This window comes from Phycodurus eques, chromosome 9 (genome assembly GCF_024500275.1).
Source record: "Phycodurus eques isolate BA_2022a chromosome 9, UOR_Pequ_1.1, whole genome shotgun sequence".
Taxonomy (NCBI): domain Eukaryota; kingdom Metazoa; phylum Chordata; class Actinopteri; order Syngnathiformes; family Syngnathidae; genus Phycodurus; species Phycodurus eques.
Genome location: NC_084533.1, coordinates 13,566,681 through 13,587,018, shown reverse-complemented (window position 1 = coordinate 13,587,018; position 20,338 = coordinate 13,566,681). Strand labels below are relative to the sequence as shown.

The window sequence follows — 20,338 nt, the reverse complement described above, 5'->3', positions numbered from 1 at the left end:
TACATTGTAGATATCAATTCTGTGAGCTTTTGAAAGCATGCAGCAATGACTTTCTACATGCAGTTAGTTGGTCACATTTAGAAGATATACATGCAAATCAGTCACCCTTTGGCCTCATAATAGGCCATTAACGTGAATCGTATAGAGCCCATGAGTTTTTCCCTGGAAGACGCTGGCGTCATAGGCTGTTTCGTACTCCTTGAACGCTGGCAGCTAGAGCCAGTCCACACATTCACCATCCACACACAGATGTACCGTATTTTCACCACCATAGGGCGCATTGTATTAAAAGGCGCAGTCTCAGTTGTGGGATCTATTTCTGTATTTAACACACAAAATAAGGCGCACCGTATTATTGGGCACAGGCATGGTAAAACATACGCTAGCTTAAAACATACGGTAGCATGCATGAACGCTAAAACAATGTTTTTAAAAAGGCAGCCGGAGCAAAACTGAGTTCAGTTGTACTTTATTGAAGTTTTTAACAATGTACTCACGTTATATTTTGATCAATCCGCATCCACAAATCCATCAAAGTCCTCATCTTCTGTATCCGAAATGAACAGCTGGGCAAGTTCTCCAACAAACACATCGCGTTCCCTCTCGTCATTGTCAGAGTCAGTCTTGTTGCGGGGGGATGTTCAGCAATGATGCCGGCTTTCGCGAAAGCTCTGACAACAGTCAAAGCAGGTACCTTAGCCCAAGCATCCACAATCCATTCACATATGGTGGTGTAACTCGCCCGCCGTTGCCTCCCAGTCTTAGTTGCACTTGGTTTTTCACAGCGGCTGTGAGATGAGTCATAGATCAACTTGGACGGTGACGCGTGTATCTTTACGTACACCTCACTCAGCCACTCTCTCATTTTCTCCTCATCCATCCAGCCCTTTTGATTGGCCTTAACGATGACTTCGGCTGGAATCTTTTCTTTAAGCAGCGTCTTCCTCTTAGAAATCACCAGAGGTGGCAGTTTCTGTCCATTACCATGACAACCAAGCACAACAGTAAAAGCAGACTTCTCCTTGTGCGCATCGTCTCCAGTGTGGTTCACCAGGATGTCCAAAGTGAGCGGCACCTCTTCCATGTTGGTGATGTGTTTGTCGGCAATCTTTTTACTGCAGTAGGAGCGGAAGATGGCCAGCTTTTCCTTGTAATCCACCGGAAGTTGTTGCGCCACGGTAGTCCTTGCCCGGATGAATAGATGGCGCCTTTTCATAAAACGAAAGCACCAAGACGGACCTCCTTGAAAATGTTCGATTTTAATATCTTCTGCAAGCGTTATTGCCCTCAGTCGAATGGTGACTGTAGAGACGCTTCTCCCGGCTCTTCCAACTCGGGCCACCTCGCCTTGTTTCCGCGGAAACTCATCTTCGTCTTCCTGACTTGGCGAAGCTTGTTTTCCTGCTTCCTCCACTTGCAAACCATGGATTCGTTGATCTTGAATTCTCTCGCGCCTGCTCGATTCCCATGTTCCTCCGCGTAACTGACAGCTTGCAGTTTAAACTGTGCTGCGTAAGTGTGTCTCTTCGTAGGTGCCATTTTCGGGGGTCCTTTGGCAAACCGATGTTGTTTTGCACGATGCACATACCGCCGCTATAGACCTACTGGGGGCGTGCCTTCAGCGTCCTCTGTCACGTGCACCCTTCCCCCTTTACGTCAGCATGCTGTCCTCAGTCACGTCCGCCTTTCCACTATATAAGCAGCGTGTCGGCAGGAAATTCTCCCAGTCAGTCAAGCGGAGCGCTCATCAAATTCACACATAAGGCGCACCGCATTATAAGGCGCCCGTCCATTTTGGAGAAAATTTAAGACTTTTAAGTGCGCCTTATCGTCATAAAAATACGGTAATTGTGAAGATTACTCCACGGCGGACTAGCATGCGGCCTGAGGTTCTGCCTGTTTGTGCGGGACTTGGTTTGGGTAAGTCACAGGAGTTGAGGAGACCAGAAAAACTTCCGCCGCTTCCGCTGTTAAGAAGTAACGGTAGTTTTACTCCGTTACAATGTTCTAAATGTCGCTTGCTAATTTTATTTATCAACTATTTCACGACTTCCGCATTGGGCGCTATTTGCGCCAATCCAATTTAAGCGCAAGTGACGTTTAAGTGTAGTTCACCATTCAAACGACACAAAGCCACATGACCTCACACGTCGTCTTCCATTAGGCTTCCGGGACAATGGTATTAACGAGATAACCAGCACCGCTGATCGTAGTGCAGCTGTCTTGGGGGGGGGGGGGGGGGGGGGTCGTCGTTACCATGAAGGCAACGGTCTGCTACTTGTGTTTACATTTAGATGAACAAAAACAACAGTTTTCATGTATTGTAGTATTTGTCTAGCACTGTCTTCCCAAACGTGGATATTTCAGCTCACTTATGAGAAAATTTACTGCAGTAAATTGCAGATGTTTTGTGGGAGTTTTGACTCTGCACATACACGTACGCACACAATATCAGAATTTGCACATTCACATTTTGTAATTATTATTATTTTTTTTATTGATGTTCATGCTGTGGTGAAAAAAAAATAGGAGTTACTATTTACTGAGTACTTGAGTAATAATTTCCCTTTGTACTTTTTACTTTTACTTGAGTCACACCAAGTAACAAGTACTCTTGAGGACAATGTTTGGCTACTCTACCCTCCTCTGGAGCAGATATCCTCTATTGCTACTCTTACGTTTAAGCAACATTTGTGCTCATCAGATCAGCCAGTGTGGTATTTGTTGCACTGGTCTTTTGTATTTTCGCGTTGAGGTGCTGCGGGTCATGGCCCTGATTGTGGTCCCAGCAGAACCGCGAAGCACACGTAACATCGGCGACAAGAGTTGGTCTGCTACTACATCTTGTATTAATTAGGAAACGCGCCTACAATTATCTAATTAGTTTATGGATGATAATGTTAAATGTATTAAACGACGGAGTGATGTTAAGGATTATGTCACAGCACAGAATGAACTAACTTCAGCTTCAGAAATGGCCAATAAAAACAGAAAAATATTGTATTTAATATTTTACTGGAGGATGCATTTGGGATTAGCCTGTGAAGTTGGTAATAGTGAAAAATTTTCTTTTCCAGAATGAGTGCTGAAAGAGGAGGATGCTATAAAGCAGGGGTGTCAAACTCATTTTTATCACGGGCTACATTGTAGTTATGACTTCCCTCGGAGGGCCTCTACGACTGTGAACCCATATAAATGAAAGATTACCTCATATACTGTAATTACATATAGTATACATGACACAATGAATAACCAGTTGTAAATTCAGAAGCCCATAAAAACATGTTTTTCAACTATTACATTTCTTTTCAACGGGAGATTCGTAACGAAAAATGCTTGCAAATATCTCAATGATTTTACACTAGAACAAAACTAGCAATTTCTATTTGATTTCGCGGGCCACATAAAATGATGTGGTGGACTGGATCTGGCCCCTGGACCACCAGTTTGACACCTGTACTATAAAGCTTGAAGCAGGCATCCGGTGCAGGTGGAGATGGGCCTCGCTCAACTTGGAGGCCAAAACCAAAAAAGCAAAGAAATGAGGCAAATTTAATTGTGATCTTAAATTGGTACGTCAACATGTACTTCAGCGGTGTAAATACGTTTTTCTCTGTGAAGAAAATGTATTTTGCCTTATTGTATTCCAGAGTAGTCACTGATGGTGTAGTGGTACACTCGCCTGACTTTGGTGTGGACAGCGTGGGTTCAGTGTGAATGTGGGTGTGAATGGTTGTCCTTGTCTATATGTACCCTGCGACTGACTGGCGACCAGTTCAGGGTGTAGTCCGCCTTTTGCCCGAAGTCAGCTGGGATAGGCTCCGGTGCCCCACGACCCTAACCAGGATAAGTGGTGTTGAAAATGGATGGATGGATGTATTCAAGAGTGTGATGTATTTATTGCTGTATGTTCTTGTTTTATACTACTGTGTGCTGACTACCTGATGCTGAAATGCAATTCATCAGCCCATCCACATTCAACACTGTAACTGTGTGATGTTCTTGCTGATGCGTGGTTATACCATGTTCACAAATAACCAGATTTCCAATAGTTAAAAAATGTCTTCATTAATATTTACTGTACATCTTCCACTAGATGGCAGAAGATTAAAAAAAAATCCATCATTTGAGTACATACACGTAGTTTTTGTGACATCTTTGTGTGATGCCGTGTATGGGCTCATTAAAGGTTGAGCAACACTGTGACTAATGTTTAACTAAAGGTGGACAAACGTGGAAGCCACTGCTTTTAGCTACAATACAATAGTGGTATTTCGGAGAGCTGCCAATCGTCTTTGGCCCGTCCAAAGGAGTTTGTGTCTGGTAATTCATCAGAGCGACACATAATTATGTTGTAGAGTGAATTCCATTTGCCTAAACAACATATCTCGAGACGCGATTCTCGAGTGTCATGAGCTAGCTAACGCGTTGCTACGTGTTGCTAAAATAAAGATTCGGACGCTCAAGTACAAAAAGCTGCAACCTTAAGCGTGTGGTTTCATTGAATTCATCGTTGGTTTCTTCCAGAAAGCCTTCGCTCCAACGCAAGAAGCTGTTAAACGCAAGGGGACGTGTCCGATAGAAGTGAGTCCTGTGGACTATTTCGTGCTGACAGTGAAAAGTGTACAGGACACCATCAGGTTCTATACGTCAGCTCTGCTCTGGGCACGGAGGTTGTCACGTTCAAGGTATGAATGATGACGGGTCCTCGTATTACGGATAATGTCCGTTATGCCCGCGACGTCATAGTACGAATCCGTATGTAAGTCGAAATGCGACGTAGTCCTATCAGTAACCGACGCTGCTAACGCAGCAGTAAAGTCACAACCTGCGATAAAATATAAAACAACAACAGGTGGCAAAAGTACGTTCACTCTATACTGAAGTAGAAGTACAGGTATTTGTTTAATGAAAAGACCGATTTAAGTAGAAGTACTGATTCAACTCCATTGATTAAAAGTAAAAAAAAAAAAAAAAATGAAATGTCATTTTAGTCAGAGCAATTGAGAAAACATGGTACATGGCTTGAATAAATAATTTTCTTTTTGCGCAGTGGTATGTGAAGTCTTCTCTAATCTACCACTTTAGTTTGAATTTGAGATGTGTCAGTCAAAAAGATGTTACAATAAGAGGTAAACTGTTTGGAAGGAAGACGTGTAATGTACAGTACATTAAAAAAAAAAAAAAACATTTTTGGTGGAAAATGGAAATTCAGACAACATGATCATTGATGGACTGGCTAATTAATTTACGAGATGGAATGAGTTAACCATGGTCATCGTGGTAGATGTGTTTTTCATACTGCCATAATTTGTAGTCGTTTGTAGTCGACCAATGAGGGGTTATTTTGGTGACTGATGCTTCTTGATTTACAATCTGTTAGGCTCCGATAGATAGTCTATTTCCCTGTTATCTAACTAAGAATGTCAGGTCGCAATTGCATTGAAACTATTTCAGTGGATGCCGTGCGTAACCTTGAAATGTTGTGTGTCAATACAAATGACTCCCTTTAAGTGTTTACTTTATTTGTTCCATTGCCTACAACAGTTATCCCCAACCACAATGACAGGAAATTGGTAAATTCACTTAATTAGTCTGAATATTATTTATTGAAAACAAATGTATCTTTGTTCATCTTTCTATGCCGGCGACATATAGGGGCAGGCAGAACAATTACATTCTCGTACACTAGATGGCAGAAGGTACAATTAACCTGTGTAGCCTTGCCATTTATACAACAGAATAAGTCATGGCTACCTGCAAGTAGCCAGTATTAGTTTTTATGTTCAACTAAAAAGGCACAGATTTCACACTTGAGTTGACGAAATTAGAGAGTAAATTGAGACAAGATGTGATTTGTTTGGTGGTGTGCTGTGAGATTTTTTTCAACGGACAGTAAATAATAGGGACAGTGCCAAAGGCCTGCCGTGAAAAATATGTGAATAATTGATGAAAAGGTATTTGTAATTGCCTGTAGATGCCACAAGATGGTGGCAAAGCAAATAAAACGGAGAGGATTGTAAAGCAGCAACACCATGCAGCTAGCGTGTACACAATCATACCCATATTAGATAAAAACAACGATATTCAGTAGTTAATTATTCAAAGCAAAAATACCTTTACATGAGGCTCGTAATTAGTATCAGCATACTAACCTTAAAATGCTCGCACCTGGGCAAACAAACGTGCGCACGAGTACTTTACATAAATGTTATGAAGTCGTTAAACTCAACTTTTGGCATCCACATACAATAATAAATGTTTGGGAATACAGGCAGATTGTAACAGCAAAGTAGATTGTACAGGTTAATAGAAGCTGCAACGGGAGAGAAGCAAACATACTTTCAGTTTCACTTTTGACTGCACGAGGTGCATTCAAGAACAACAAACAAAACAGGACATCTCAAATGGAGACATAAAAAAAACTATCAATGACTTAAACCTAACAGCAACACTAAGATTCCACCAGATGGCAACAATGTCATCAGGACCAACTGCCTTTCCATTTTTCATCCTCTTTAATGCCTTTCTAACTTCCCCCTTATTAATCATTGCCACTTCCTGGTCCACCACACTTGCCTCTTCTATGCTTCCTTCTCTCTCATTTTACGCATTCATCAACTCCTCAAAGTATTTCCATCTGTCCAGCACACTACTGGCACCAGTCAACACATTTCCATCTCTATCCTTAATCACCCTAACCTGCTGCACATCCTTCCCATCTCTATCCCTCTGTCTGGACAACCTGTCTAGATCATTTTCGCTTTCTTTAATGTCCAACCTGGCATACATTCATCATATGCCTCTTGTTTAGCCTTTGCCACCTCTACCTTTGCCCTACGTCACATCTCAATGTATTCCTTTCGCCTCTCCTCGGTCCTCTCAGTGTCCCACTTCTTCTTAGCTAACCTCTTTCCTTGTATGATTTGTCTTCTTACATCTTCCTCCCCACCACCAGAGTCATCTTACACACCACCATCCCTTTGCTGTCTCGCCACACTCTCCCCTACCACTACTTTACAGTCGGTAATTTCCTTCAGATTACATCATCTGCAAAAGATGTAATCCACCTGGGTGCTTCTACCTCCGCTCGTGTAGGTCACCCTATGTTCCTGCCTCTTCTGGAAAAAGTGTTCGCTACAGCCATTTGCATCCTTTTTGCAAAGTCTACCACCATCTGTCTCTCCAAGTTCCTTTAGTGGATGCCGTACTTACCCATCATTTTTTCATCACCCCTGTTTCCTTCACCAACATGTCCATTACAATCTGCACCAATCTCGACTCTCTCTGTCTTGGATGCTCAGAACTACTTCGTCTAGCTCCTTCCAGAATTTCTCTTTCACCTCTAGGTCACATCCTACCTGTGGGCCATAGCCACTCATCACATTATACATAACACCCTCAATTTCAAGTTTCAGCCTCATCACTCGATCTGATACTCTTTTCACCTCCAAGATATTCTTAGCTAATGGTTCCTTTAAAATAACCCCTACTCCATTTCTCTTCGCTTCTACACAATGGTAAAATAATGTAAACCGTGCCCCTAAACTTCCAGCCTTACTGCTTATTGGCTAAGAGGTTTCATGACCCAGTGCCAACCCTGAGTAATTACCACGTGACATTCTCAAGGTATCATAATACTATTGCTTTATTCACTTAAATACTGTAAAAAATGAATTGGTTATCTTCTTCACACATTGCTGTTTTGTTAATGATCAATTCTTTCTTCTTGTGTTATGATCTTTGCTTCAGTGTTAAGGCTTTAAGACGTGGTTCCCCCTGCCTGTCCCATTCCCAAGACCAGTGCAAACACCAATAGAGTAAAACTAAACAGCACTACAAAACCTCAGAGCGGAGAAATGCTCAACACAAAACGACTTATTTTTTCCCCAAACATTACCTAACAACCAAAAGAAAATAAACAAGTGACACGTTGCTACCAAAAGCTCTAATGGCATAAACAGGAAAAAGAATCGAATCAACAGGTCCATTTCAGGCTTGCTTAACACAAGCTAGCATTATAACACCACAAAATAAGCCTGCATCACTCTGCAACACGGAATTACAGTAGACGTACAAAGTGTTTTCTGAATACATCTGCACAGCTGTCAATTATTACGGATTGTCCGTATGTTGTTAAAGAAATCACTGAACGCTGACTTGTTCCTCTCGTAACACTGATTGTTCTGTATATTGAAAAAAAATCCAGTATCCAACCTTTACGGCCAGTACGGCGCTGTGTCAGGCTACCGAAATGCTTCAGATGCTGGCCAGTCCGCATTGAACAGTCCCACAACCTCTGCTTTCCCTCCCTCTGCATATCAGGGAACGCTTGTCACACGGTATTTTGCACCGTCCCAGCTTCCTGCGAGCTGCAGTTAACGTGGCTAAATGCGATTCCGAGCTGCGGAGGCGAACGTTCACTTCCCGTCCGGTGTCAATGCAGCATAAGTCACTAATCATCGCCTTCATGGCAGCGAATAAGCTACACTTCTGACAAGTATCGCTTTCATGAAGCGAGGACAAGGAGTCATTAACAGGAGAAAGACGGGGACCCCATGCTAATTGCTAAGATGTCAAAACAGCGAAATAATTGATTGGGTGATAGAGTACACTTGTTACAACGGAGAGGAATCAACTTTGAACATCAAAATAGCAGGCAAAGTAATGTATCTGGTGAGAAAATAATACACAACCTCTGACAGCCACACAGGAGGATGGGCAGTAGGCCAATCACCTGTTCCCTTTAAAAACAGACGGATTACAGAAACCGCAATTGCGACCTATTTGTGCCTCATGGCACTAAGAGCACTAACTAACTAACTAATTCCAGCTTCCTCCCACATCTACAAAATGTAGTTTGCAACTGCAGACTCTAAATTGTGAATGTGTGTGATTGGCTAGCAGTCAAGAAGGTACCCGCCTCTCGCCAAAAGTCAGCTGGGATAGGCTCTAGCTCATTGGCGACACGAATGAGGGCAACAGTTATAGAAAATGGGTGGATCCTTTTAAGAAATGCCGTTTTCCCCCTTTAAAACAAGCATTCCATTGTTTTGAGGCATAATAGCATTAGTGCTTCTCTCTGTAGTCACACTGATCTATGTATTTGCATAGACACTGTCATGTGAATGTTCTCTGATTTTCAGAAAACCTCCACCAGAGGGCAGAATTTAATTGTCACATATTGTAGTTGCTGCTCTGCTCATTCACTAATTACATACTTTTGACAACTTTCTTCACTCATGCATGGCACCTCTGTTACACCAACTAAGGGAAACCGTAAAGCTCTGGGATTCCATCATCTCGGCAAGGAGTTTGAGCCCAAAGCAAAGTACCCAACTCCAGGCTCTGCAGACTTGTCAAATTAAAAGAAAAACTCTAACTACTGTTGCTGCACACTTGAAGGTCTGTCTACCGGTAATACAGAATTATTTTCTATGTTAGTAGTTTTTGCTTTGTTTTTTCACCCCACCCTCTGCTATTGTCGTGTCTGTAGGTGTGTAGAGTGCAGATAGAGGAGGGCCCAGTGGATAGGACTGGAGCAGTGGGGACAATCACGTTACTATACTTCCAAAATCCAGATGACAACCTCATTGAAGTGTCCAATTATCACCAAGAAACATCACAATAATTTTAATGAGAGGTCCTCTTGTTGTTTTTTTTGCATTTTTTATTATTTTTTTTAAAGCAAATATTCCTAAAACTCAGGAGCGGGCCATTCATTGGGCAACAGGACCTTCACACTGCAGGGCATGATGTCCAATTCAGATTATTTGTTAAATCCAATCTTTTTGTGTAGTCGTTCACATTACAAAAGCAAATCTGAGTTCAAACGTGGACGGAATGAACCCACGAAGTGACACGCGTGCACACAAAACACGACATCATGCACCCTGACGTCATGTTGCAAATGCGCAGAAAACAGGCACAGTGTGTGTGTGGAAATAAAGGCAGAGCGGCTGAAGGCTTTATTTAATAGCTTTATTAATAGAATCAGTTTTTTTAATTTCAGTACTTAACACAAATAGTTCATTGTTTGGGATAAACTGAAGTAAAGCAAGTAAAATGATTAGCAGATATATACGATATTGATATTGTAACATTCTATGTGCATATAGATACTTCTTCACTACTCTTTTTTTTTTGCTCCATCGCAAAGTACAATGTACATTGGATGCATATTGTTTCACAAGACTCCATAGGGGAGTCACTATCAGCTGTAATCCTGTATTTTCACTGCAGTTGTGAGAGAAGGGGCGTACAGTCGTTGAGTTTTTCCATCTCTTGCACTATTTGAATCAGTCTCTCAACTTTATCTTCGGGAAGCACAGCCCCTGCATTATTCCTGAACTTCTTTCGCAGGCTCTCATCGGTTAGTGGTTTGCGCCAGTGACCATAAAATGTGTCGCAGCGCCCTCTCAGAATGTCTCCCCCGACAAGTGCTACTTGGACTTCACCATACATGCGATCGAAATTGGCAGGGTTGTCATAGGGATGCTCCACACGGACACGCCTCAGCAACTGGAGGAGCTCAGCACGAGCCATGGCTGCAGGGGTGAAGGACTGCACTTTCACCTCACCATCCAAGAGAGCACTGCAAGCGTTGAACTGGAAAGAATGGCGGGCCTGGTGGTCCGACTCTGGGAAAGCCCTGTTTATGTATTTTGAGTTGGGAACTCTGAGAAGGATGGCCTGAATGTGAGCCGAAGACACAGTGCCAGGACCAAAGCCCACAAGGTGCTTGTGCACTGAGGCCGCAGCGTCTGCCACCCAGTGCATGGCCAGATGTGCAGGGAAGCGCTTGAAAGCTATATCCTGCCCTTCTAGCAAGAATACATGGTCACCATCGTTAGGTGATTTCAAATGCTGTGGCTTGTAGTCTTTGTAGAAAGCATTGAAACCAGCAACTCCTTCCACAGCATCCAGGACAAGCTGGCTTGCCTGAAGTCCTTGAGAGGCCAGTATAGCAGCCTCCATCCCCAGGCGGGAGGCATTGCCTATGTGCATGGGTTTGGACTGAGTTGCAGCGTTAGCCATCGGGGCTCCAGAGAGAGACGCAGCAATGGCTAAGGCATGACTGCACTCGGATGGAGTCAGCGACAAGAGGCTAGCACAGGCTGCTGCACTTCCCATTGTCCCCACCACACTGGGAGGGTGAAACCTGGCAAGGATAGACACACAAATACAAGCATGTTGGTATTTCTCTCCAAAGTAGGACTCCTTATATACGGTAAGTGTGCAAAAGTCATAGACCACCGCTTGTGGTCATTGGGTGAGCTGGAGAATGAACATGCACACTCTACACAGAAAGGCTTGTGCTAACCACTATTCCATAATTTACTGTATGTAAAACTGTAAATTAAAAGGAATAATTATAAGCCTGTGTAATGACATAACTGCATTTCATGTTTTAGGCGGTATCTGCAACTGCTGTGCAATTATTTTCTTACCTTAATTACGTTATTCATAACTAGTGTATTCTTAAATTAATTTCATGAAGTCTTAGTAATGTTTTATTTTACAAATGCAAATATAATTGTATTTTGTAAAATACCATAGCACACTTTGCACTGTGATGCCGTTGTAAACAACAATACAGAGGTCATCATACCAACTATTGACCTGTTTTTCGTTTTTGGTTTGTAAAATGTCAAATATTCCCCAAGAAACAGTACTTTTTATGATGATAGGTAGCCTTACAAAACAGCTGTTATCTGGTTTGACCCATGCACCTTTACTCTTACCTCTTGGGAATGTTATGGGCCTCATTAGAGAACCTCATGAGACGTCCCTGGATCTCAATGCCAACATTGAAAGCCAGCAGGAAGTCCAGGCCACTGGGTTTGCCGTCGGCAGGCATCATGTCGCTTAGAGCCAGCACAGCAGGAAGCACAGCTCCTGAGGGATGAGTGGCAGGGTGCCATGTATCATCAAAGTCCATGGCGTGAGTCTGTATCAAAGAAGAAAAAAAAAATCAAATACCTCTCAAATCCCAGGTGCTTTTATCGGGGTGTGGAGGAAACTTAAATCATAGGGAAAATGATGGCTTTAAATGATGACTTAAGCTCCTGGTGGATTAGTCAGGAAGCAAAGGAATATTTGTCGGTTTAATAGTTGGAAATTGAGTTAAGTGAAGTCATGGTGCCATCAACAACTTCTGTAAATAGTTTCCCCCCTAGACTGTCCATTAATGAATGTAAAATGTTTCAGTTTAGTTTGAGGACTGGTGCCTTGGAACATGTCTTATATTTTTGTACGGTTGCAGCTGGCTGTGCTCACCGCCACACCGTTGACAAAAGCTGCCAGTGTTGGCGAGAGCTTGATGCCCTCGGGTCCGTAGACAGAGCTGACGTCATGATGAGCGTACATGAGCTGGGGGAGTAGGATGGAGTCAGGTAAACAGTTAGCGTCATCATCGACACAAAGAAACACACACATACGCAAAATTTAATTTGGTTCATCACTCCTCAGTTGCTAAATATGGTTCTTTGACATTCAGTAAAGACAGCCATGACATTTACTACAAACGATGTAATAACTAAGGATTACCCCGCACTACTCTTTGACTCACCTGTCTGCATGCTGCCTTATTTTAGATAAGACCGATAAAAATGATGTTGAATTTTTTTCCCTCGGCCTCACCTGGGAGTGCTGCAGAGCCAGTTGAAAGACATCTGTTGTGCTGCCAAGGAGACCAACTCCAATACTGTCCAGCACCATCCTCTTACTGCGATGAAGGACCACAGGGGACAAGTGTTGAGGCTTCACTTCACTGATGAACTTTCCAAAAGTCGCCGTGACCGTGTCCTCATGGGCGGGGTACTTCAAGACTACATGGGGTAAAAAAGAGGAGTGTAATGGGGAAATTAAAAAGAGGGACAAAGTGGCAAAGGAGTTTTGTTGCTATGACATTACCCTCCACTGCAGACTTGTGCAGTCCTCTGACAACCCACATTGGTCTGATGCCTTTCTGCAGCGGTGAATATATTTTTTTTATATTATTATACATGCTTAGGTGTTAAACAGGTGAGTAAATGTAATCTGTGTCACACAAATGCAAACAATATAGTTTGATAAGAGGTCTTGAGATAGTGAATGATATTCTTCATAATCAAATCAAACCAGTAGTTTTGTCATTCCAAACAACACGATTATGGTATATATATAAAAAACAATGTCTGAATGTATACCTGTAGGATGGAGCTCATGGCTTCAGTCAGGTGTGTCTTCCAAGTTTTTTTCTTGATGCAGCAGCTTTGTAGTCAGCAGATTAAGAGTGATGCTGATGTTGCCCAGGTGGAGCAGGGACCAGCCTTATATAGTCAAGGATTTACAATAGTGACGAAGGTGGAACAAGGAAGATCACGGATTTTCCACAACACAATATTATCTGGTAAAGGAAGGACTTTCCACATGTGTGCATGTCATCATTATTGTAATCAACACCACCTTCTTTAGAAGCAAAAGAGGAAGGTCTGGGACTCCATTGAGTTACATGACATCATTTCCTGGGTTGCACAGTGGACAGGATAGTTGTGCTTAGAATTTTCGTCAATCCCACCCATCCAACCTCAGGAAGCTATTTATCCATGCCTGGGACAATGTCAACATTTCATCGGAACATCTTCAAACGGTAGGACCTTATCAACTCTTAAATTTTACTAATACAAACCAATAATATACATTCTATGTTATACTGAATGACCACATTGTTGTGTCATGTGTGGTAACTTGCTTCACTGTGGCAGAATAATTCCTTGACAGGCATTCAGTTGTAAAACTACTCTGGGCATTATTGCAAGAAAATACAAGTTTAGTTTAGTTTTTTTTTTTTTTAGCTAAACTTGTGTTTAGAAAACACAAGTTTAGCTAGTTTAATTGGAAGCTTTTATTCAACTTATCATTTAAAGCGTTTCATTGCAATATCTATAAAGTTTAATTGCTTTTTTGTCCAGGTTATGTGTAGTTATTTGTACTGTACTGTGCTGTTTAGAGCAAAAAAGACTGAGATCTCTGTTGTTATGAAATGGGTCAGTTCTGTACAAGCAGAGACTGCAGTTTCTGAGATGTGTAGTTAGATAACAAAAAGCCTTATACAGTTATACACCTTAGTGTTACAGACAATTAAGCAAAAGCAAAGCAAATGTTTTTTTTATATAGCGCATTAAATACAAAAGGTAAATCAATGTGCTTTACATGATTAAAAGCATTTTAAAACAAAGAAAATCATTTGTGGGCAGCCTAATAGCTAAATGCTACTTCAACATGTTTGCTTTGGACTCTGTGCTCCACTATTTGACCTGAGTCTGTCGAACTCAGAGCCCTACTGGGTTTATATTCCATTAGCATTTCATTCTTGTATTCAGGACCTAAACCGTTTAGACCAGTAGCGAAAGTTTAAAATCTATTCTAAAGCTGACAGGAAGCCAGTGTAAAGACTTTAGAATTTAATATGCTCTGACCTCGTTGTTCTCGTCAGAACCCGAGCTGCAGCATTCTGAATGAGCTGCAGCTGTTTAATGCTCTCTTTGTTGAGTCCAGTCAGAAGACCATTACAATAGTCAAGTCTACTTGAGATAAAAGCATGGATGAGCTTCTCCTGGTCCGCTTGACACATGCAAGCCTTCACTCTGGATATAAGAATAACAATAAATATAAATAATATCTTGATATCTTATCAGTGTATCTCTATCTTGATACACTGCTTTATGTACAGTATTTGTATATTTACTTTTGCAATTTATCCATGAGTAATTCTGAGTTGACAGACAATAAATCCCTTGCCCCCCCTTCCTCCCATCTCAACAGATCATATAAATCATGACGAAAATGAGTGGTTTTCCAGCTAGTTTCTACAGTGAGCCGGGTGTTTTAGGCCTACTATCAAATGGAATTAGCGCATTCCTTGTACTTCTCCAGAACTTCAGTACGGCACACTCCGGCATGTCACCACATGGGGTGGAGAACATACTTGCAGGTAAAATGTGAATTAGTGTCTCGACATATCATAGGTGGTAACATGTAAATTGGCCCAACTCATGAGAATTGACCTTTGTTTATTTAGGTGTGCATCTCATCCTGATTGGTGGTATCTGTCAACTGGTGGCAGGCCTGCTGTCCTTCCGAAAATATGATCATCTGAGTGGCACTGCCTTTATCGGCTACGCCGCTCTTTGGGCAAGTTATGGTGCATCCCGAATCTACTTTGGCGCATTATCCAAGACCCCCTCAGGGCCACACCCAATAACAAACAACATGTCTCTGTTCGCCAACATAACACAATTGAATGCAACAATGGAAATCCCAGTTTGCTATTTATGCCTGTCCCTCAAGGAGTCTGTTATTGCTGGTCTACTCCCATATATCCTCCTATCGGCTCTCCTTACCTTTTGTTCAGCCACAGTCAACTATATCATGCCTTTTGTTTTTGGAGCCATCACAGCCAGTTTAATTTTTGAAGCAGCAGCTTTAGTGTCAGGTTCATGGGCTCTTGTGGCAGCCGGGATTTTTGAGTTACTCATCCTGATCTTTGCCATTTACGGCTCAGTAGCACTGCTCATAAAAGGTCTGTCTCAACGTCTAGCCATCAAAGGCTTTGGGACACCTCTCTTTAACGTCCTTCTGCTTGGTACTGCCAGTTCAGCCAATGCCCAGAAGCCTGACACAGAAAAGAAGAAAAACACAAAGTACGCAGAACCCATGGCCTTAGGTTTCTTCTGTGACACAGTGCCACCATTTATTCTTGCATTTTACAGCTTTGGGTTCATGAAATCTTTTGGTTTGGGAGTTGCCTGGGTGTCAATAATCACAGGTGCACAGCTTTTCTCTAGCTACTACTCCCATCTACGCCAAGACTGCTACCATACGACTAAGTTTGGTTTTCATGCCAAATATTGGCTGGTCAAGGCTTGGGATGAGTTTGTGGCATCTGTTCTGATTGTGGAGGACACCAAAGTCACCTCAGCGAGGGACCCAATGGTAGGAAACTGGTTCTTTGTGGTGGGAGCCCTGGTGCTTTGTTGTGGAAGCCTAAACATGGATGTTCTGGAACTGAGCCACAACATGCTGTTTCTCCTGCTCACCATCTCCACAATCCCTCAGATCTCCCTCAATCACTATTACATATTCTTTGGTATAGCTTGTACCATGTTTACCGGCGCCTCGCTGTATGGTACCTTCTCTCGGCTCATCAACACTACTGCAGAGAAGTCGCTTATCATTGTTGGACCACAGCCCATCTCTGCTGCCCAGCTGAAGAGTGTGTTGAACTGGAGCAGGTCCAAAGAAGCAAAACAAGAATTACCGTTCCATACCGAACAGTTGTCAGATGCCCTCTTTTACTTGTCAAATGGGGTTGCGGCTCTGTCTGCTCTCCATACAAGTGTACACAGCAGAAATCCTTCATTCCTCCATCTGAATGTCCCTTGGGTCCTCATCCCTGGAGCTGTCATCCAGGCTTATGTCAGTCGGCTGAAAGTCACTGGAGAAAAAACGTTTGGGTCTGTCATTGCGTCTATCTATGTAGCAGTTTGGGCAATGTGGACCTGGTTTAGATTTGCAGGTATGTTGTTCCAAACAACAGGTGTACCCGCCAATATTCTGATTTTCTTGTCAATAATTCTGATCCCAACTTTTGACTTTCTAGGTACCCTACTTCAGCTTTCCACACAAGTCGCTTATGATTTTGCCGCGGGAGCCATCGCTTTCCTGGTTATCAATTCTTTCCTCTTATTCAGTGGTAAGGATTACCAAATTATCTTTTGAGGGTTATAATAATGCCATCAGGCAGATTGTAATTATTTCAATTTATGTCAGCTACATACAAGAACCTGGTCCTGTTGTTGCTAACAGCAACCATGGAGGTGGTCCTTGTTTGTTTTCTTCTTTCGACTCTGCAGCGATTGCCATACCAACTAGAAAGTGAGTCCAAAAAAAGAGTATTAGATATTAATTAAACACTATCGTTCATTCATTCATCTTCCGTACCGCTTATTCTCACGCTCAATGTTCATAAATGTTTTGCTTTTTTGCAGTGGCCATGCTTGCACTCTTTTCTGTCATTTGCACATATGGAGCAATGTCATCATTAGTAAACAGCCTCTTTTCCCAGAGATTACTACCTTTGGGTCCTCCATTATTAAAGGTACAGTATTCCCGATTTGTTCTCGTTTCTCTCTTTAAATGCTGTGTTATAAATGCCTTAATTTGCTTAAGAAAAATGTGTGTGATTTGTCTAAGAAGCAAGTGAAGCAGGAGACTGTGGCTGAGCTACCGTGCCCTTTGGCAAACTCCCGACTCACCTCTGGGCTTTTGAAAATTGCCAGCATTCTCGAAAAGGGGGGAGTATGCGGTATTCCCACAGACACTGTGTATGCTTTGGCAGCATCCTGCAAGAATGCACAGGCTATTGACAAAATCTATAACATCAAGGTACAAATGAAAAATGATGAGTATTTTAAATTTAATCCTCATCAAGCATTTGCCTATTCTTCATATAGATAGTCATATTTTTTATGACATTTTAGGACCGACCAGCAGAGAAGCCCATTTGTATTTGCATTTCTAGTCTGAAGCAGCTGGTGGAAGCCAAACCTCCCTTTAGTCCTCTGCTATGGGAGTTTATGCGGAACGTGTATCCAGGAGGCATCAGTTGCATCGTTAGCAAAGGAGACTGGCTCTTGAAACTGGGTAAACCTGTAAAACAACCCACAAGTGTTCATCTTATCATCCAGTCATCCTCCCACATGTTAAAAGTCGATGCCATGTAGGGGTGGGAGCAGCTTATGACCGCCTTGGCACCAGGGACAGCATCATGATCCGAGTCCCTGACCACACTGTGACCTGTCATCTCTGTAATATCACTGGACCCCTCGCTATTACCTCGGCCAATCCCAGTGGAGAACCAGACAGCACCCACCACAGCATGGTCATCGAGTAAGCCCTACAGATGTACAGATGTCACTATGTGCAAGTTAACATTTAAACTCTGGTCTTTGTTTTGTCTCAGCCGACTGGGGCACAAGATCCAAGGTGTTCTGTGTGATGGGGAGACGAATGAAGTTGTTGCCTCAACAGTGGTGAACTGCCTGAAGATCAATGAGGGTACAATGGAGATTCGTCTCACTTTGTCTTTATTACCATGCCAATTTGAACGAATCTGTCCTTTTGAATCCACAGGGGGCATCGCCATTATCAGGGAAGGCTGCGTCCCTGCAGGACAAGTCAGAGAGATCTTTAACAGAGTGAAAAGCACAATGGCCTGATGGTTGGTTGGTTTGGGGCACCCCAAATGCTCAGGGCCCCAGCACTGTTGTACCCTCCTTTGTTCCCCCACTCTTCGACGCCCCTGTACAAGTGTATCCAGCACGCTGTTGAATCCGTATCTGACTGCAGTGTTGTGAAAGGAGTGTTTTAATACGTGTGCTGTAGTTTTGTTGACGAGCAGATCATATGGGGCGTGTAATGTATCTTTAATGCTTCCCTTCTTGTGCAATTGAGCATTTGATTTTCCTGGTGTGTCACATGAACTGTATTTGAAACTACATGGAATAAAATAAATTATGACCTGTTCTGTGTAATGGGTGTTAAATATGAGGAAACAAAGGATGTTGAGGCTCTTGACGAGTATCTCAATGATGTGAAGACTTACGCCAGATAAGGAGGTTACTTTTCATGATTTGCATTTGCCATTTCAGTAGAGAATGTGAACTCAATCCATCCATTTTATACTCCATATACTCCATTTTATATTCCATACTGCTTACGCTCACTATGGTCGCACGCGTGCTGGAGCCTACCCCAGCTATCTTTGAGAAGCGGGGTACAACCCGTACTAACCGCAGGGCACATATAAACAAATGACAGTGCGCATGATTGTTTGTTTGTATGTGCTCTGCGATTGGCTGGCAACCAGTTCAGGTGTACCCCGCCTCCTGCCCGATGATAGCTGGGATAGGCTCCAGCACGCCCGCGACCCTAGTGAGGAGAAGTGGCTCAGAAAATGGATGGATGGATAGTATTTGCGGGTAGGAGTCTCTCAGCATGAAATACATTGACTTTACTTTTTATTGCAAATGTGTCAGATTGCAAGGGAATCTTTATTGCAAAGCCCCTTCAGGTCACCGCATATTTTAAGTTAGCTGGGCCATTCTAAATCTTAATTGTTTTTTTCTGATGAACAAATTAATTTGTTAATTTGGATGTATGCTTCTTCATCATCATGAAAAAAACACTGTGTCACCAGAAGGCCACCATACCACAGAAAAAGATGGTATCATTCTTTGAGTTTGTTTTCTTCACCTGGAACTGGGTTTTAGTCAAGGTGGAGGACCTTAAGAATCATTCCACTTACTCCAGTGAATTGTGATACAAAACCCTTAGGTATCAAATCATCAATAGAAACAAGAAACAGTAAAACTACACATTTTAGACTGGCCTTTTTTTTTTGTGGGAAACCTAAGGCATGCCTGTGTAATAGTCAGACTGTCTAATCAGCATCTTGATATGCCAGAAATAGGCATTTTGTGTACATTGAAAAAGTCTTAGATCTTCGAGTTCAGTTCATGAAAAATTGGAACAAAAACAAATGTGTTCCAAAAGTGCTTTGTATACAGGGAAAACTTTGTTAGGCTTCTGTTTGCTTGGTGTAAATTGATGTTTGGATGAAGAAAACAAGACAGACATGTTTATACATCTGTAAAACACAGTGAGAGTCTAACTAATGTTCTTGGCAGGATGTTGCCCTCGTCAAAGTGTATCCATGTGGTGCAATATGTCAGTGGAACATATTTAGTCCAGACAGACCATTTACTCAATGACGACTTTGAGGAGGAAATGCTGTTTGGAAAACTTTCTTTTAGTCTTGGTACACTTTAGGTCCCAGTTCGGTATTACATAACCGTTAATTGTTTATGTCGGTGGCAGGTTACATTCAACAAAATGCGCCCTTTCCTTGCAGGGCGTGGGCCTGATTGACAAGAACAGATATGAGTTATTTAAAAAGGCTTAAAATAATAATAAACCGAAGTTTGTTATGACAAAAGATACAATGTCTCTTGCCGAGAACAGGGCATTCCTATTTTTGGGAAGGAATTGTCTGTGTGTTTATTATTATCTGTTTTTCCTAACTTTTACCTTATGTGGTGGTGCCTTGAGATATGAGTAACCCGACATACATTATGAGTTTTTTGAGATACAAGCCGTCATCCGGACAATTTCCTGCTTTGACTTGCGAGCATACACTTGAGATACGAGCACGGTATGGTGGCAGGGAACTCAATTCAACTCACTTCACAACAAGCAACAGTTTGGCAAATAGTAAACAATTGATTTAAAAAAA

General features: G+C 42.3%; 3 protein-coding genes across 6 annotated transcripts; 2 read left to right on the top strand and 1 right to left on the bottom strand.

Annotated features, from left to right (window-relative positions):
* Window positions 1-2,767: 2,767 nt before the first annotated feature.
* Window positions 2,768-11,061, top strand: glod5 (glyoxalase domain containing 5). The gene is given in 7 exon segments (XM_061686579.1): window positions 2,768-2,829; window positions 4,224-4,323; window positions 4,528-4,653; window positions 4,656-4,688; window positions 9,273-9,355; window positions 9,357-9,405; window positions 9,497-11,061. Coding segments are annotated over 7 exon segments (588 nt in total). The 3' UTR covers window positions 9,632-11,061.
* Window positions 9,985-13,009, bottom strand: irg1l (immunoresponsive gene 1, like). Its single transcript, XM_061686574.1, has 5 exons — window positions 12,916-13,009; window positions 12,643-12,830; window positions 12,280-12,372; window positions 11,745-11,950; window positions 9,985-11,161 (listed from the first exon to the last, which is right to left on the bottom strand). Exons 1-5 carry the CDS (start codon window positions 13,007-13,009, stop codon window positions 10,234-10,236), a joined length of 1,509 nt encoding a protein of 502 aa, XP_061542558.1. The 3' UTR covers window positions 9,985-10,233.
* si:ch211-153b23.3 (uncharacterized) lies at window positions 12,271-18,553 on the top strand. 4 transcript variants are annotated; one of them, XM_061686423.1, is made up of 13 exons: window positions 12,271-12,978; window positions 13,263-13,393; window positions 13,459-13,633; window positions 14,809-14,977; window positions 15,065-16,561; window positions 16,646-16,738; window positions 16,816-16,920; window positions 17,034-17,143; window positions 17,242-17,430; window positions 17,526-17,688; window positions 17,769-17,934; window positions 18,008-18,102; window positions 18,178-18,553. In XM_061686423.1, exons 4-13 carry the CDS (start codon window positions 14,821-14,823, stop codon window positions 18,261-18,263), a joined length of 2,661 nt encoding a protein of 886 aa, XP_061542407.1. In that variant the 5' UTR covers window positions 12,271-12,978; window positions 13,263-13,393; window positions 13,459-13,633; window positions 14,809-14,820; the 3' UTR covers window positions 18,264-18,553. The 4 variants fall into 4 exon arrangements, with proteins under 4 accessions (XP_061542407.1, XP_061542409.1, XP_061542406.1 ...); XM_061686425.1 differs by having other exon boundaries at window positions 13,263-13,633; window positions 14,920-14,977; XM_061686422.1 differs by having other exon boundaries at window positions 13,263-13,633.
* Window positions 18,554-20,338: the final 1,785 nt, after the last annotated feature.

Coding starts and splice junctions, on each gene's coding strand:
- irg1l (XM_061686574.1), bottom strand. CDS start 13,009: ATGTATAATAATATAAAAAAAATATATTCACCGCTGCAGAAAGGCATC. Junction 12,831..12,915: donor GCACAAGTCTGCAGTGGAGG/GTAATGTCATAG, acceptor TACCCCATGTAG/TCTTGAAGTACCCCGCCCAT. Junction 11,162..11,744: donor GCCCATAACATTCCCAAGAG/GTAAGAGTAAAG, acceptor TATCCTTGCCAG/GTTTCACCCTCCCAGTGTGG.
- si:ch211-153b23.3 (XM_061686423.1), top strand. CDS start 14,821: ATGACGAAAATGAGTGGTTTTCCAGCTAGTTTCTACAGTGAGCCGGGT. Junction 14,978..15,064: donor GGTGGAGAACATACTTGCAG/GTAAAATGTGAA, acceptor TTGTTTATTTAG/GTGTGCATCTCATCCTGATT. Junction 17,431..17,525: donor ACAAAATCTATAACATCAAG/GTACAAATGAAA, acceptor ATGACATTTTAG/GACCGACCAGCAGAGAAGCC.